General features: G+C 37.3%; 1 protein-coding gene across 1 annotated transcript; it reads left to right on the plus strand.

The window, feature by feature from the left end:
• The first annotated feature begins 12,009 nt into the window (after positions 1-12,009).
• On the plus strand, positions 12,010-18,458 carry il1b (interleukin 1, beta). The gene is made up of 4 exons (XM_088336598.1): positions 12,010-12,048; positions 13,055-13,262; positions 14,210-14,371; positions 17,216-18,458. The coding sequence occupies exons 2-4, from the start codon at positions 13,055-13,057 to the stop codon at positions 17,569-17,571; spliced, it is 726 nt and encodes a 241-aa protein (XP_088192724.1). The 5' UTR covers positions 12,010-12,048; the 3' UTR covers positions 17,572-18,458.
• Positions 18,459-19,395: the final 937 nt, after the last annotated feature.

A 19,395-nucleotide genomic window follows, 5' to 3' on the forward strand; every position in this document is an offset into this window, starting at 1 on the left:
TTCTCGACTTACAATTACCATAAAATTTGGACTATAAGACGCATCCAGTACATTTTTGAAGGAAAAAACGTACACACATAAGCCTCACCTGACTATAAGCCGCATGTGCCCACATTGAAACAGGAGATATTTACAAAGTATGGCGATACACAGAGGTCTAATATACTCTAACTTAACCCCTTAACGTCTTTCACTGGAAAAGCCTAAACTTTTGGGATTCAAGCTTCGATGACCATTTCAAAATATACTTATATTATACTGAAAATTGTAAATCAGAGGTAGCTCACCATTACGTCCGCGAGCCGTCTTTAACTTTTTTGAATGTTTGTCCTCGATGTAATGAATCCATTTGCACAATCTGCCTTAAACATCCATCGATTAGCTGCACCGATTATCCTCAGTAGGGCCGCAGGGGTGCTGGAGCCCATCTCAGCTGTCTTCGGGCAGTTGGCAGGGGACACCCCGAACTGGTTGCCAGCCAGTTGCAGGGCACATAGATACAGACAACTCACTTGCTCATTTACACCTAGGGATAATTACAACTGGACAATTAACCTGACATGCATGTTTTTGGAACGTGGGAGAAAACGCAGGCATGGGGAGAACATGTAAACTCCACACAGGGAGGCTGTGGTAGCCGGACTCAATACCTGAACCTCTGCACCGTGGGTTATGCGCTAACCACCCAACCGCATTGCCGCCCCTGCCTTAAACATTTCTGCTTAATTGGAAGTTGCTTCTTGTGATCCGTTCGTTTTGCCACATTTTTTCCGTTTATAGACTCGTAATTTTTTTCCAAATATGGTAGTCAGTCCTCCCCTTTCGATTGACACTTTTTCTCAGAGGAGGGTCTTTATTCGTGCACAAAGGGCAAGGTTACATTAAACTTGCGTCTTCCTCGACTCGTATATTACCAATAGTGTTCGGGCCGCCTTGTGGCCATTAAAAGAAATGCATAAATTGGCTGCGTCGTTGCATAAGCCGCAGGATTGAAAATTTTGGGAAAAATGTCACAGTTTATAGTCCGAATTTTACGGTTAAATGACAAAACTGACCTGGAATTAAATATTTAACGTTGATGGTTTAATGACAGCATTTAAAACTAGAACTTCAACTGTCAGGCTTTCTTAACAACAATTAAGGTTTTTAAAGAAAGGCTTTAAAGCCTGGGTTATGACGGTAGGGTTTCAATTCATGCTGTTAAAGTTAGTGCTTTAAAGCTTTAACTCCAGTGTTGAATTAAAACTTTCGAGCTGATACGCTCAAGTTCAACCTGTTCTAATGGGAAATGAATTTAAAGCTTTTTTATTTAAAATCATATTGGCTGCTGTTTTTTTTAGTTACAACTGAAACTATCTCGGAGTAAAAGCTTTAACTTTTGCTAACTAGTTTAAACATTCTGTTGTAGGATTAAAAACTAGTTTAAACCTTTTGTTAATGTATCTAATTAAGGTTCCAAAGAAAGGCTTTTAAGTCGGAGTTAGGGTTTCAATTAGCACTGTTCAAGTTAGCTATTTAACGTGTTTTCAAATGAACGAAATTGCTTTGTTTTGCCACAAGTAGACGCTAAATGATGCACACTGTCCCTTTAATAATTGGATATTATCGTACTGCCGATATTTAGAGTGTACTCTGAGTGGGAGATACATATTACTGTATGCAAGTTTGTATTTTGTAACTTGGAGTACCACAGCCATCCACACATTAGCAAACGTATCAAAAATATCTCTATTTTTAAAATCCAAGTGTCATGTCACTCCATTTGGGGGAGTCATTTCAGGAGGCTTGCCTTATAAATCCAAATATATAAATTGTTTTAAGTTTTTGGGGGGAAATGTGGTTGTATTTTTTACCTTTAATTATTGTTTCACATTACTGCCGTTCTAGAAATTTTTTGTTTTTTCATGGATGCACTTTAATAAGGAAAGCAGTATTTCCCTACCACCACGAAAAAAACAAAGATGCCACGGTTTTTCGTTTGTTTCTTTTTACCTTTTTTTATGTCGAGGACTGTTGAGAAACGGCTCTCAACAATGTCATTTAGTTGCCTTCAGCCTCTTTCGGGAACTCCTATTTTATGTTTGTATTATGTTTTGGACACATCCCCGCAATCGACGATTTAATCAATCCCGAATTCCGTGTGCCTGTGAATCGCTTCACTTTGTTTATTACTTTGTACCTCGAAACACTGTTGATTGCTTTTGTGTGTCCGTTTTCAGTACTGATCTGGGACTGAGTGACGTAGGGAATAACTGGGGGGGGAATATTCCTGTCGCTGATTTAAAGACAAATCCGAAATGACAAAAAATAAATGTAAATAGTGTTTTATAATCTCTGTTCTAATGAGTTTTCATGATGAATGTTCTTAATAAACATGAGATCTATTTCTCTAAGGGTGTGACTTTTTTGCACTGGGGTTAGCTTTTTTAAATTCTTATTAAAGAGTGATGCTAGTTTTTAATGCTAGATCTGCTCTAACCTTTTTGTAGCCGAGAGCTACTTTTTGTTAGAATTAGCATTTCTAAAATAACCTATTTGCTTGTTACTGTTGTTGTTACAGTATTATTACTACAGTGAAGAAAATATTTGAACACCTTGCTATTTTGCTATTTCTCCCACTTAAAAATCATGGAGGGATCTGAAATTTTCATCGTAAGTGCGTGTCCACTGTGAGATAAACTAAAAAGAAAAACCCAGATATTACAATGCATAATTTTTTTAACGATTTGTTTGTGTGATATAGCTGCAAATAAGTATTTGAAGACCTGTGTATCATCTAGAATTCTGACCCTGATAGACCTGTTAGTCCACCTATTAGAAGTCCACCTGCACTCCATGTATCATCCTGAATCATAAGCACCTGTTTGAGGTCCTTAGCTTCATAAAGAGACCTGTCCAACTCATACAATCAGTAAAACTTGTAACATCGGGAAGACCAAAGAGCTGTCCAAAGACACCAGAGACACTAGGCTGGAAAGGGCTACGGAGGAATTACCAAGCAGCTTGGTGAAAAAAGGTCCACTGTTGGAGCAATCATTAGAAAATTGAAGACGCTAAACATGAAGGCCCAATGCAAGATATCACCTCGTGGGGTCTCAATGATTCTAAGAAAGGTGAGAAATCAGCCCAGAACTATATGACAGTAGTTGGTCAATGACCTGAAAAGAGCTGGGGCCACCCTTTCAAAGGTTACTGTGGGTAATACACTAAGAGATCATGGTTTGAAAGCATGCATGGCACAAAAGGTTCCCCTGCTTAAACCAGCACATGTCAAGGCCCGTCTTTAGTTTACAAATGACCATTTGGATGATACAGAGGAGTCATGGGAGAAGGTTTTGTGGTCAGATGAGAACAAAATACAACTTTTTTGGTCATAATTCCATGATGTGTGTTTGGATGAAGAAGAATGAACTGTACAATCCGAAGAACACCATCCCTAATGTGAAGCATTGGGGTGGTAGCATCATGCTTTGGGGGTGTATTTCTGCACATGGGACAGCACGAGTGCACTGAATTAAAGAGAGGATGACTGGGGCCGTGTATTGTGAGATTTTGGGGAACAACCTCCTTCCCTGAGTCAGAGCCTTGAAGATGGGTCGTTGCTGGGTCTTCCAACTCGATGACGACCCGAAGCACACAGCCAGGAAAACCAAGGAGTGGCTCTGTAAGAAGCATATCAAGGTTCTAGAATGGCCCAGCCAGTCTCCAGACCTGAACCCAATCGAAAATCTTTGGAGGGAGCTCAAACTCTGTCTTTCTCAGCGACAGCTCAGAAACCTGACTGATCTAGAGAAGATTTGTGTGGAGGAGTGGGCCAAAATCCCTCCTGCAATGTGTGCAAACTTGGTGAAAGACTACAGGAAACGTTTGACCTCTGTAATAGCCAACAAAGGCTACTGTACCAAATATTAACATTCATTTTTACTTATGCTTATTTGCAGCTATATCACTCAAATACATTGAAAAACAATTATGCATTGTGATTTCTGGATTTTTGTTTTTAGTTTATCTCTTTCCCAGTGGACATGCACCTCCGATGAAAATTTCAGACCCCTCGATGATTTCTAAGTGGGAGAAATAGTAAAATAGCAGGATGTTCAAATACTTATTTTCTTCATTGTGTGCAATTGTGTCACATAGGGTGCCGAAGTTGAGCCATTTTAGATATTTCTGATCTATTCTTAGCAAGTGAGGGCGTCAACCCAGGTGCGTTGGTGTGGGAAAATGGAGGATTTCATCACACGACCAACAAATCTTTTTCACCCCACAGTGGCCGCATGCGTGTGCGTGGAGGAAGGAAAGTATTTTTCCAGCAATGTCTTTTATTTTGTCTTAGGCAGGAATACTGGTTTGACCAAAATAGAAGAAAGGAAGAAAGAGTTCCCGACTTGTGTAAGAGTCATCACTTCTAACATAACCCATACAAGAAAACGAAGCCTTTCACTTCCTGTTTCTTTGTTTATGTATTTGCACTTCATGCCAAAGCTCATCCCGTCCACTTTGTCAAACATCAAGCCCGTGGGCCGGATCAGGGCCGCCCAGGGTTTGATTCTGGTGCGCAAGGCAACACAAGAGAAAAATGACGTGCAATTTGAAATCTGTCCACCGGAGGACAAAGCAGGAGCTGTATATCATGCACTTTCGATCTTTCTCTCGCTCTTTATCAATCGTTTTCTCTCTCTTTTTATCTCTTTCACTTCGTCTTTTTCCTCCATCTCTCTTCTTATTTTGATTTTCCCTCTCTGTTTTATTTATTTGCTCTCTCTGTTTTCTCCCTCTATTTCTCTCTCTGTCTTTTATTACTCCCTCTCCATTTCTTCTCTATTCTTTCTCATCCTTTATCTCTCTTTTTCTTTCTTTCTCTCTCTCTCTCTCTCTCTCTCTCTCTCTGTTTCTTTCTTTCTGTCTTTCTCTGTCTTTTTTCTTTTTTGTTTTCTCAATTTATCTCCTTCTTTTTGTCTTTCTCTTCATGTTTTTATTTTTCTTCTGATTTATTTCTTTCTCTCTTTCTTTTTTACTCTTTCTCTCTTTCTTTCTCTCTCCTTTTCTCTTTATTTTATCTTTCTATCTTTTATCTTTTTCTCTCCCTATTCATCTCGCTATCTTTATTTCTCTCTCTCTCTGTCTTTCTCTCTTTTTTTCTCTCCATCTGTCATTCTTTTCTGCTCTGCCCTTCTCTTTATCTCTTCCCCTCTCCCTTTCTATTTTCTCCCTCTCTTTCTTTTCTCTTTAATGTACTAGTCCAAAATACATATAATTATATTATTATATTGTAAATATATAATAATGACACTTTCTGATGATACACTTGGATTCATCTTTCTCTTCCTCAAAGGGTCAGTGAGTAAAATATAGCAGCATCTAGTGATGTATAATTACAGTAAAATCATATACAAGATTGTCGTTCTCTGTTGCTGTTTTTTTCGCCTATAATGAACTACACTCGTGCGGCCGTGATCTATTATCCCAAGGCAATTTTGAGGGAATGCGTGTCATTTAAGGTTGTGTCTGCAATCCGTTTTCTCTGGTCGACTTTTATTAAGAGCAGGGTCCAGGAGAGTGCTTTTTTTGGTTTCAGGTAAGCGTAAATTATGGCCCGTCTAAATTTACCTGGACTGTTTTGGCCCAGATCCACTATCATCAGGCGACTATTGCTGAGAGCAGGGGCTGAGAGGGCACATTTGTGTCATGCTTTTTTTTCCACATAAAATGTACAGCACCCGAACAGAAACGCGATCCATTATCCCTGACTATTGCTTCGAGCAAGGGCCAGGAGAGGGCATGCAAACAACAGGGGTGGAAACTCCTATCTCTCTCTCTCTCTCTCTCTCTCTCTCTCTCTCTCTCTCTATATATATATATATATATATATATATATATATATATATATATATATATATATATATGTAACCTCCGACCTTCGCTGGAGCAATAATCAATCAATATATATATATATATATATATATATATATATATATATATATATATATATATATATATATTAGATATATATAGATATATATATATATATAAAGATATATATAGATATAGATAGACAGATAGATAGATAGATAGATAGATAGATAGATAGATAGATAGATAGATAGATAGATAGATAGATAGATAGATAGATAGATAGATAGATAGATAGATAGATAGATAGATAGATATTCAAACCATGACCTCTTATGTGCAACAATGGAACCCACAAAAGACATTCAAAAAAAGTGGACAAAGATAAAAGAAGAGGAAGAGACCTTTTCTGGCCATTGAAACAAAGAAAGAGATAATATAAAATACACCCTGCCGTGCAGAACTAGTTCAATGACCACAAGGAGGAGGATGCAGCTGTCATTCCATCAGCCCAAATTAAAGACATTTCGGCAAAATTCCATGAAGTCTCAGAATTTGTGGAAAGGAATCACGCATAAAAAACATTGACAGGTCAGGCTATCGCTCATTACAATGACGTCTGCCTTGCCTATTTCGACAGAGTGTCAAAAGCCGGCATAAACAGACGTCATCGGATCAGTTTTTCAAGAAACGTGTGGCAAAAAGGTAAATGACTACTAGCATTATTTCCTATATTCTTTGTTTATTTACATTGTGTGCCTCTCGTTTTATGTTTATCGTGCAGTCATCTAATTTTAAGATACATTTTTTTCATGTTCTGATGCTCTTTTCTGATTTATTACAAAAGAATATCAGACTTGTGCAGGGCTTGGAACGGATTAGCGCATTTCCATTCAAAAGGGGTCTCTACTTACAAACGTTTCAAGTTACAAAGCATATATTCACACACCTTCATCCCTGTGTGCTCGTTGTGGGTTGTATTGTTTAAAAAAGCGTGACAGCTCTTGCATAAGCATTTCCTCAACCGCATCGATTCGGTTTCAACAGGAATACATAAAAGAAAATAGATTGGATAGGAAAGAACGTGCATCGTCACTGCCTACTCGTGGGTTGCGAAATCGTAAACGGGGCGTGCTTGCGCAACTCCCAACAAGCGGAATTTTTGTCTTGCATCAAAATGACCTCAAATCTCAAAACAGGGAAGTATAGTAATATAGTTCACAAAGTCCCGCCTAAGTAAGAATGCCAAAAATGTGTTTCATGAATTTCTAATTTCAAAGTGATTTTAATTCTCATGATAAAAAGTAATTTAAATAATATTTTTTGTTAAATAATGTGGAAGGAAAGATCTCCTCGTCAGAAAAAATGTAATAATAGAATAAGAATTTTATACCTTTCTGTGGGAAAATAGGCCAATATTGTGAGAAAACGTCTTAATTTCTTCAGGGAGAAATAGTTTTATGATGGGAATGTAATTGTTTTAAAAAATTGTCTTATTACAAGACAAATTTTCATTTGAAATGAAAAATTCCTGTCGGGACTGCTAGAAACAGGCACACCATTTACTTTCTTAAGACCCAAAATAGGCAATAAAACACACAAAATCACAATAAAACGAAATGCGAACCCTACGAGCACAAACAGAACGGCGCCGATTGAGTGAAGAAGAAGAAAATATCAAGCAGGTTCTTAATGTCATGTATTATTAACGAGTGTAATTTTTAATCTATTAGTCATGCATTTGCCTCTCACTTAAATTATCAAATGTTTTCTTACGATCAAAGTTTTTTTTTGTGAGTTGTTAGATAATGCACACTGTTCCTTCAAATAATTTTGAATTGTAATCGATACACAAATACAAGACTTTTTTCAGTAATGCACATCGTGTTCAAGTGTATTTGTTGTAGATGAAGAGAGGCATTACCCAAAATTACTTTTACTTTAGCCCGGGGGTCAGCAACAAGTGGCTTTGGAGCCGCATGTGGCACTTTGGTGCTCCCCAGTGCCTCCCTGGTACTTTTTCAAAAATGTTTGATAATGGAAAATAATACACAAACATTCTTGTTTTCTAATGCGTATAGTATAGTATAGTATAGTATAGTATAGTATAGTAATTTTTATTTGTATAGCCCTTAATCACATAGTATAGTATAGTATAGTATAGTATAGTATAGTATAGTATAGTATAGTATAGTATAGTATAGTATAGTATAGTCAAGTCAAGTCATTTTTATTTGTATAGCCCTTAATCATATAGTATAGTATAGTATAGTATAGTATAGTATAGTATAGTATAGTATAGTATAGTATAGTATAGTATAGTCATTTTTATTTGTATAGCCCTTAATCACATAGTATAGTATAGTATAGTATAGTATAGTCATTTTTATTTGTATAGCCCTTAATCACATAGTATAGTATAGTATAGTATAGTATAGTATAGTATAGTATAGTATAGTCAAGTCAAATCATTTTTATTTGTATAGCCCTTAATCATATAGTTTAGTATAGTATAGTATAGTATAGTATAGTCATTTTTATTTGTATAGCCCTTAATCACATAGTATAGTATAGTATAGTATAGTATAGTATAGTATAGTATAGTCAAGTCAAGTTAAGTCAAGTCATTTTATTTGTATAGCCCTTAATCACATAGTATAGTATAGTATAGTATAGTATAGTATAGTATAGTATAGTATAGTATAGTATAGTATAGTATAGTATAGTATAGTATAGTCATTTTATTTGTATAGCCCTTAATCACATAATATAGTATAGTATAGTATAGTATAGTATTGTCAAGTCATTTTTATTTGTATAGCCCTTAATCACATAGTATAGTATAGTATAGTATAGTATAGTATAGTATAGTATAGTATAGTATAGTATAGTATAGTATAGTATAGTATAGTCATTTTTATTTGTATAGCCCTTAATCACATAGTATAGTATAGTATAGTATAGTATAGTATAGTATAGTATAGTATAGTATAGTCAAGTCAAGTCATTTTATTTGTATAGCCCTTAATCACATAGTATAGTATAGTATAGTATAGTATAGTATAGTATAGTACAGTATAGTATAGTATAGTAATTTTATTTGTATAGCCCTTAATCACATAGTATAGTATAGTATAGTATAGTCAAGTCAAGTTAAGTCAAGTCATTTTATTTGTATAGCCCTTAATCACATAGTATAGTATAGTATAGTATAGTATAGTATAGTATAGTATAGTATAGTATAGTATAGTATAGTATAGTATAGTATAGTATAGTATAGTATAGTATAGTCATTTTATTTGTATAGCCCTTAATCACATAATATAGTATAGTATAGTATAGTATAGTATTGTCAAGTCATTTTTATTTGTATAGCCCTTAATCACATAGTATAGTATAGTATAGTATAGTATAGTATAGTATAGTATAGTCATTTTTATTTGTATAGCCCTTAATCACATAGTATAGTATAGTATAGTATAGTATAGTCAAGTCAAGTCATTTTATTTGTATAGCCCTTAATCACATAGTATAGTATAGTATAGTATAGTATAGTATAGTATAGTACAGTATAGTATAGTATAGTAATTTTATTTGTATAGCCCTTAATCACATAGTATAGTATAGTATAGTATAGTCAAGTCAAGTCAAGTCATTTTTATTTGTATAGCCCTTAATCACATAGTATAGTATAGCATAGCATAGTATAGTATAGTATAGTATAGTATAGTATAGTATAGTAATTTTATTTGTATAGCCCTTAATCACATAGTATAGTATAGTATAGTATAGTATAGTATAGTATAGTATAGTATAGTCAAGTCATTTTTATTTGTATAGCCCTTAATCACATAGTATAGTATAGTATAGTCATTTTATTTGTATAGCCCTTAATCACATAATATAGTATAGTATGGTATAGTATAGCATAGTATAGTATAGTATAGTATAGTCAAGTCAAGTCATTTTATTTGTATAGCCCTTAATCACATAGTATAGTATAGTATAGTATAGTATAGTATAGTATAGTATAGTATAGTATAGTATAGTATAGTATAGTATTGTCAAGTCATTTTTATTTGTATAGCCCTTAATCACATAGTATAGTATAGTATAGTATAGTATAGTCATTTTTATTTGTATAGCCCTTAATCACATAGTATAGTATAGTATAGTCAAGTCATTTTATTTGTATAGCCCTTAATCACATAGTATAGTATAGTATAGTAATAGTATAGTATAGTAATTTTATTTGTATAGCCCTTAATCACATAGTATAGTATAGTATAGTATAGTATAGTATAGTATAGTATAGTATAGTATAGTCAAGTCAAGTCATTTTTATTTGTATAGCCCTTAATCACATAGCATAGTATAGTATAGTATAGTATAGTATAGTATAGTATAGTATAGTATAGTCAAGTCATTTTTATTTGTATAGCCCTTAATCACATAGTATAGTATAGTATAGTATAGTATAAACAGTGCCTTTCAAAAGTATTGACTCCAACAGATTTTCTTCCAAAATCAGCCTGTACTTGGCTCCATCCATCTTCCCATCAGCTAACGATCTTCTCAGTCCCTGCTGTGGAAAAGCAACCCCAGAGCATGATGCTGCCACCTCCATGTTTGACAGTGAGGTTGGTGTTTTCAGGGTGATATGCAGTGTTACTCTTACACCAAGGCAACGCTTTGCATTGAGACCAAAAAGTTTTATTTTGGTCTCATCTGATCAGATCACCTTGTTCCACATGATATTTGTGTCTCCTAAATGGCTTTTTACAATTGCCAATTGGAGAATTTTACAGTATTTTTTCAGATAGGATTTCATACTTTTTACTCTTCCATGAAGGGCAGATTTATTCAGAGTACACCTAATAGTTGTCTAATGCACAGATTGTCTCACCTGGGCCTCTTGGTTGTTTCTGGTATTGGTTTTCTACTTGTTTGGGCTAGACATTAAGAGGGATGACCAGGTCTTGGTAGGTTTGCAGTGGTTTTATACTCTCTCTATTTTGTTAGCATTGCTTGCACAATGCACTGGAGTGAGTACATATTACCAATCATCTTGTATCCCATTCCTGCTTTGAACTTTTCCAAAACTTTATCCCGGACTTGCCTGGTGTGTTCTTTGGTCTTCATACTGCTGTCTATCCCTCAGTGTCTGCTTTCATAGACCCCTGAACCTATCACAGAGCTGGTGCATTCAAACTGTCACACAGGCGGTGTCATGGCGCACAATTGGTCCCCGCCGTGTGGCGCCAGGATCTGTCACGGTTGCCACGGCGCCCAATCGGCCCCGCCCACTGACACTAGCTGAAACGCGTTGACAGATTGCTGCCGGACTACTTAAACGCGGTCTTGCGAGTTGCCTGGTGTCAGAGCGTCTGCGAAACTCCTGCTAGACTGTGTGTGATATGCCAAGTCCTGTGAATTTGCCTGTGTTTTGATCCTGTTTTATTTATCTGTTTGGTTTTGACCACTCCTTTGTTTCAATCTACTTCCGTGACCATCGATCTCCGGATCGAGTGTGCGCTCGCCGCTCATTCCTCCTCTCCCCAATGAACCGTGAGTAACGTTACGCGATTGGGTTCTCATTCATGTTTCCTGTTCTGGTTTGTGACAGGCGTTTGTCATTGTTAGTCATTTAGGTCGACATTGGCTCATTTAGAAGTCATCAGGGAACTTCTGGAGTTGGCTGAGCTGAAAAAGCAGGGGGCAATTATTTTTGCGATGCTTGTTGTCAGGTTGTTTTTCTTCTTGTACATATAAAATAGAATGTTGAGAAAATTTGGTTCATTTTCACAATTGTGTTTCACATGTTGAAAACAATTTTCCGTTTTTTAGCTTTAAGTTTGAAGCCTGAAATGGGGCAAAATGACAGACAGTTGTTGGGGGGTGGGGGGTGAAACTTTTGCTAGGCACTGTGAGAAAAATACGAGGAAGCTCTCAGTTTACACCTTTGCAGGTTTCACCATCCCACACAGTTCCACGTTTTACAATCTTGCTTCATGGACGCCGTGACGTCACGCTGTCTGAGGACACGCCCACTTCCTGATTATCCTCATGGAAATTCCTCAATTTGACGTGTTGCAAAGAGTATATAAGAAGTTCGGGCCTCAACACGCAAGTTAATAACAGAAGCATCGCATCTGAACACTCCTAGAAGAGAATTACCACAAATACTACTACAAGGTAGGTACATCCAATTCATTTCATCCTTTTGCACAGCTAAAAGTGCAGGAATATTCTTTTTTTGTGTGCTCAATATACTGGCAGATTATCTTGCCTGATTTATTTTTTGTTATTTTAAAAAAAATCTTGACATCTATATTATATATATATATATTTATTTCACCGTTTTGTTTCTATGAATAAATGCATTTTGTTAATGTGACATTAATTCGATGAATTTTAGTCAGATATTTTTACAACACTTAATATAATTCTTAATAAAATCACATTCATAAATATTTGCATATTTTTCCTGTTTCACTTAATAGAAAGCTTAAAATTATATCCTAATATTATATTGGAAAATATGCTGCCAGATAGTGTTTTTCTGTAAATTGTATTTTTCTTCTTCAATTCTTATTCCAATCTTATTAAGAGATATTTACATATTTTACTTATTTCGCTAAAAAGAATCCTTAAAATCTGAATTTATTTGTTCTTAGAATATATTGAAAAATGCACTGGCTGATCGTTTTGCTAAATTAAAGTACTTCTCCTATTTTACTTAAAAAATGTCAAGAACCAAAACAGGATCAGGACCCAAACGTGCGACGTTACTCACACAAGCCTTTTATTTTATGGGAAATGGGGAGTCATGCACGTTAGGCAGCAGTCTGGCGTGAAATGATAGGAAGCCAGAGACCGGCGAGATCAATACCAATTGCCCGAGTTGATATCGGACAAATGGGGTCGATACTGGACAGGACGGGACAGACAGGATAGATAATAAAACAGGATATCGAAAATAAACAGGACAAACTAGACAGGAACGAAAACTGGAGCAAATAATAAACAGGACAAAAATAGACGGAAACAAAACTTGTACGGTACTGAGCCTATGACTATATTTGACATATATGTCCACACAACATTTTACCTTAAATTCTGAAGAGCCCAGTGAATAATATAGCACTTTGCGATGTGAACCTGGAACAGTATCTAACGTCGATGAAATTTGTGTGAAAAGATGTCCACAGAGATGAGCTGTCCCTTGAGCCCAGTGCTCCCTTCAGGCTTGGGACTGGAGATTTCCCAGCATCCCCTGACCATGAGGCACGTGGTCAACCTGGTGATCGCTGCCGAGAGGTTAAAAGGGAGCCGTACCGAGGTGGCCCTCAGCAACAAATTCGCCGGGGGATACTTCCTTAATATCATGATGGAGGACATTGTTGAAAGTACGTATGGGCGTCTTTTAAAGATGTAACTATTGACTATTTGAATAGTCGTTAGTCCCCGATTATTAAAACGATCGGTCGACAGGGTTGGGTAGGGTTACTTTAACTGGATTACTTTCAATTACTTTTGGATTACTCCATTACCAAATATGCTAATAAAAGACAAAAGAAACTAAATATGAATAAAATTATGACTCACAACACAAGGTAAGCTTTCTCTCCTGGCTTTGATCTCCGGCAAAACTAACATAAAATGCGACATAAACAAAAATAAATAAATCCAAACAGCTTGCCAACATCATTTTCAAGTTAAAGTAACCCTACCCAACCCTGAGAACAGTAAATAAAACAAACTTGTCAACTGCGAAGACTGTAACAAAATAACTTAATTCTCAACTGTTTGAAATCAAACTATTTTAACGACTGACGTTTGTCGTTTTTAACGTTTTCGACAACTGACGTTTGTCTTGCACGTATTTAATTTAAACATCCTTGTTTGAAGCAGCACGGCGGATGAGTGGTTAGCATAAACGCGGCACAGCTCTGAGGTCATGGAGTTTGCATGTTCTCCCCATGCACTCCGGTTTCCTCCCACATTCCAAAAACATGCATGTTAGGTTAATTGGCCGGTCAAAATTGTTCCTCGGTTGAATGAGCAAGTGAGTTGCCCTGAGACTGGCTGGCAACCAGTACAGGGTGTCCCCTGCCCACTGCCCGGAGATGGCTGGGATGGGCTCCAGCCCCCCCGCTACCCTAATGAGGATAAGCGGTACGGCTAATGAGATGAGACATTCAAAAGTAACTTATATATTTAATAAGTACTAAATAGCTTTTTAATCCTTCTGTGTTCTGAGTAAATCCAAAATAAGTCAAATATGGATAATGCCAAAATCCAGAGTTTTCGGCGAAGTTTGGTGTCATTGTATCTCTTATTGTATTCGCTTCAGTGATCAGGCTGCCAGAGAGTCGAACTCCGAGCAATCGATTTGTGCGAACGGGCCAATACGAGGTCAGCGTGACGGACAGCCAGAAAAAGAGTCTGGTGCTGCTCAGGGACAGCATGGAGCTGCATGCCGTCACCCTGCAGGGAGGAAACGGACACCGCAAAGGTGAGAAACTCATGTACACGCACACGCTTCTGCGATTCTTATATTTCAACGTTTAGCAAACAGTTAACTCTTATAATACTCTAGCGCTCTGTCTCTTTCTAGTCAAAGTCAAGTCAAATTTATTTATATAGCCCTTAATCACAAAAATGTCTCAAAGGACTGCACAGGATTACAGTTACAAAATTACACAATTACCTCATCTTAAACCAGCAAACCAGCATGCGGGCAAGGAAAAACTCAAAAACCTCAGTGTGAGGAGAAAAGAGAAACCTTGAGAAAGGACCTCACATGTGGTAATCCCCCTTCCAGGATTGAACAGGGTGAATTACAATTAGCATTACTGTACACAGAATAGTAAACACTAGGTAAGATGTTGAAAATGTCCGGAAAGAGCATGACATCAACGACGACGCCAGCTGGTAAATGCAGGGGTTGACATGCTGCAGGTCAGACCCCGGTCCGTTGACCCATCCCAGATCATCCTTCTCCTTCGTATCAGCCAGGCAGGCCTCAGAAAAAGACAGGACAAAACAGAATACAAGGTGGGCATCAATCATATGCTTTGGAATAGAAGTGTGTCTTAAGCCTCAATTTAAAAACTTCCGTTGAGGTTGCAGATCTTATCTCCAGAGGCAGGGCGTTCCACAACACCGGGGCCCGGATGGAGAACGCTCTCGAGCCCGCAGACTTCTTGGCTCTCGGAGTCACAAGTAGACCGGCATTTTCCGAGCGCAGACTCCGTGCAGGAACATAGGGGGAAATCAAATCGGAGAGATAAGAGGGTGCAAGCCCATGCAAACATTTATATGTTAATAAGAGAACCTTAAAGTCACATCTTAAGTGGACTGGGAGCCAGTGCAAGTTGGCCAATACAGGTGTAATATGCTCAAACTTTTTAGTCTTAGTCAAAAGTCTAGCTGCCGCATTCTGAACCAGCTGCAAACTTTTAATGCTAGACATCGGGAGACCAGAAAGCAATCCATTACAGTAATCAAGCCGAGAAGTAATAAACGCATGAATTAAAATCTCTGCATCTGATTGGGACAGCATTGAACGAATCTTTGCAATATTACGGAGGTGGTAGAAAGCTATTCTAGTAATATTTTTCACATGTAACTGAAACGACAGGTTAGGATCAAATATAACACCTAGATTTTTGACCGAGTCAGAGTCTCAGTCTCTCTTTTTCTTCTCTCTCTCTCTCTGCCTCTCTATCTGTCTGTCTCTACATTTCCCTATCTCATCTCTCCCTATATTCCTCTCTCTCTCTTTCACTATCTATCTCCATCTCTCCCTATTTTTCTCTCTCTTTATCTTTCTCTCACTCCCTTTCTATGCCTCCCTTCTCTCCATTTCTTTATCAATCTCTCTGTATCCTATTATTTGTCTTTATCTATTTCTATCTCCTTCTATCTATTGGTCTCTATCTTTTCTCTCTCTCTCATTATCTCTCTTTATGTATCTCTCTATCTCTCTCTTTTTTCTTTTTATCTATCTCCCCTATCTTTCTTACTGACTCTCTTTATTTCAATTGATCTCTTATTATATATCTGCATTTCTTTATCCCTCTCGTTTTGTATTTCTCTCTCTGCCTCTCTATCCATCTATCTCTACCTTTCCCTGTCTATCTCTCCATCGATCCCTCTCTCTCATTCCCTATCTATCTCTCTCTCCCTATTTGTATCTCTCTTTATTTCTTTCTCTTCCTCCCTTTCTATCCCTCCCTTTGTCTCCCTCTCTCTCCATTTCTTTATCAATCTATCTATATCTAGGTATTTCTCTTTATCTATTTCCATCTTCTTCTATTTCTTTATCTCTCTCTTTGTTTCTCTCTCTCATTATCTCTCTTTATGTTTCTCTCTCTCTCTTTTCTCTTTATCTCCCTCATCTCTCTTACTGCCACTTTATTTCTATTTATCTCTTATTATATATCTGTATTTCTTTATCTCTCTCTCACACACTTTGGCTCTCTCTCTTTCTCTCTCTCTCTCTCTCTCTCTCGCTTTGTCTTTCTCTCTCTGCCTCTCTATCTATCTATCTATCTATCTATCTATCTATCTATCTCTACCTTTCCCTATCTATCTCTCCCTCTAGCCCTCTCTCTCATTCCCTATCTATCTCTCTCATCCTATTTTTATCTCTTTATTTATTTCTCTCCCTCCCTTCGTCTTCCGCTCTCTCGTTATTTCTTTATCAATCTCTATATCCAGTTATTTCTCTTTATCTAATTCTATCTCTTTGTCTCTATCTTTTTTCTCTCTTATTATCTCTCTTTATGTATCTCTCTATCTCTCTCTTTTTTCTCTTTATCTATCTCCCGCCTTCTCTCTTACTGTCTCTCTTTATCTCTATTTATTTCTTATTATATATCTGTATTTCTTTATCTTTTTCACTCTCGTTATGTCTATCTCTATCTATATATATATATATCACTCACGTTGTGTCTATATCTATTTATCAGTCTCGTTATGTCTATCTCTCTATCTCTCTCACTCATGCTATGTAGATCTCTATCTCTCTCACTCACATTATCCATATCCCCTCTATTTGTCTTTCTATATTTACGTATATCTCTCGTTGACTATTATGTTTTATTTCTTCTGTTGTTTTTTGTGTATGGTATATATTTTATAGTTCATTTTACTGACAAAATAATCATCAAAGAAAAAATGATTAAAATGTTGTATTTAACCATGTATACTAAATGTCCTTTAGTAGCCAGAAAAAGACAAAGTATTAAGGTCGGGCAAGTTAAATCAAAAACAGCTCGACAACAAAACTCGTTGTGTATATCCTCTGCCTAAAACGATGACTCTTACTAAACCGATGTATTTCCAATTGCAGTGCACCTCAACATGTCCACCTACGTGCACCCATCCCCGAACACGGAAGCCCGACCAGTGGCTTTGGGCATCAAGGGAACCGACCTGTACCTGTCGTGCCACCAAGATGGCGACAAGCCCGTGTTGCATCTGGAACCGGTAGAGAACCGACAGAGCCTGATGGGCGTGGACTCGGACAGCGAAATGTTGCGCTTCCTCTTTTACAAACGCGACTCGGGCGTCAGCCTCACAACCCTGGCATCGGCCCGCTTCCCCAATTGGTTTATCAGCACGTCCGAGGAGGACCACATGCCCGTGGAGATGTGCCAGCGCTCTGCCAACCGATACATTACCTTCAACATGCAGAGGCAGAGTTAGAGTTGACCCGCTCCCACCAAAAAGGGGGCAAAGAGAAGGAAGAAGAAAAAGCAAAACTCTGTCAAGTCAAATGAATTTATATAGCCCTTAATCACAAAATGTCTCGAAGGACTGCACAGGTCACAATACACCATCCCCTGATCTAAAACCAACATGGGGGCAAGGAAAAAGCCAACCTCAAAATGGGGAAAATGAAGAAACCTTGAAAAAGGGACCGCACATAAAGGTAATCCCCCTTCCAGGTTGACCAGGCAGCAATGGGTGTTGCTTAGGTAACAATGCACAAAATATAGTCAACAATAAATAATAATCATAGGTAATAATTACAATTGTTCAAGAAGTCCACAAAATCCAAGAGGTCCATCTCAGCCACCTGGTCAATGCAAATAATGACATATCTTAGGTCCAGGTTGTGGTTTGCTAACTCATCTGGGTTTGTCCTTATCCCTCACTCTGCCACCAGCCAGGCTGTCCGAGTGGACAGGAAAACCAAAGTATCGGGTTGGCATAAATCATAAGCTATAAAACAGAAGTGTGTTCTAAGTCTAGATTTAAACTCTTCCACTGTGGTTTTTACTTGAGAAAAACCCTTAAGTTGCTCAACGTGTAGTAAAATCTCTCATTAACGCTGCTTATTTCCTGGCCAGATCCTAAATTAAATGTTTATTGAAGGTATTGTTGGATACATTAATCAAAACATGACACAAAAAAAACTAATGCTGAGAGTGAGCATGGCCAAATTTGGTCACCTTACGCCCCCTCCCCTGAGAAAATTTGACAAATCTATTTCTGCCAACCTTTGCTTAAAGGTTTGCACCGTATTTGCACTAATAACCCGGTCAGGCAAAAAATTCCAAATTTTTGCTATCCTGAAAGAAATAAAGTTTCCATGCAAGTTGCTTGTAGGTCTAGGCACCTGTAACTTATATCTGTGACCACATAAACCATCAACACGACAGAACTAAAAAAATTGATCAAAAGGCACATCGATCATTCCATGCAGTACTTTGAACACAAACATTAAATCAAATCGAATTCTGCGGAGCGCCAAAAAGTCCAAGTTCAGTCTTTGTAGTCTTTCCGGATATGACAAGCTGTGCATCCCAGGTATCCGCTTCGTATACAGACGTTGAACTCCTTCCAGTAGGTTGATGTCTTTAAGTAATTAAGGGTTCCACACAACGCTGTTATATTCTAACCCGGGTCTAACATAAACGCAAAACATTCGAACTAAGAATACCGGGTTCTTGTTGTAAAAGTGTCTGTAAATGTTTGATGCTACGTTATTGGCTTTGTTGGTAATTTTGGCGATATGCGTGATAAACTTTAGGTTTGAAGTAAGAGTGACACCCAGATCCTTATGTTCAGTAACAACATGCAAATCATGATCATTAATGTTATACAGCGGAACAGAACCATGAAAAAAACGACTGTGCTAAGCATTTATGAGATGACAGTTGCAGTTGCCACTGTTCGGACCAAAGAAAAATTGATTTTATGTCATTTTGGAGAGAATCAATTGTTCCTGCAACCTGGGTTTTTGGTAAGAAAGCCGACAGTTTAGCATCATCTGCAAAAATTGAGATGTCACTACTTTGAATGACCTCAGGTAGGTCGTTCACAAAAAACAGGAATAGTAATGGTCCTAGTACTGAGCCCTGCGGTACCCCACTACAAAGACCACAGAAGTCTGTGTCCATTTTTTAACAGCACTCTACGAGAAATCATTCCACAATGATAATGGAGTGGAAAAAAAGATTCAGTGACATTCCAGATCGTCTTTTGTTTTCAACTGTTTCCCCCTTTGTTATTGAATATGTGATA

The sequence above is a fragment of the Urocampus carinirostris genome, chromosome 5 (assembly GCF_059441175.1).
Source record: "Urocampus carinirostris isolate Australia breed hairy pipefish chromosome 5, RoL_Ucar_1.0, whole genome shotgun sequence".
NCBI classification, from domain to species: Eukaryota; Metazoa; Chordata; class Actinopteri; order Syngnathiformes; family Syngnathidae; genus Urocampus; species Urocampus carinirostris.

Bases quoted from the DNA above. Each gene is read 5' to 3' on its own strand.
- il1b (XM_088336598.1), top strand. From the start codon at position 13,055: ATGTCCACAGAGATGAGCTGTCCCTTGAGCCCAGTGCTCCCTTCAGGC. The intron at 13,263-14,209 runs GTACGTATGGGC...TATTCGCTTCAG, and splicing joins GATGGAGGACATTGTTGAAA to TGATCAGGCTGCCAGAGAGT. The intron at 14,372-17,215 runs GTGAGAAACTCA...TTCCAATTGCAG, and splicing joins AGGAAACGGACACCGCAAAG to TGCACCTCAACATGTCCACC.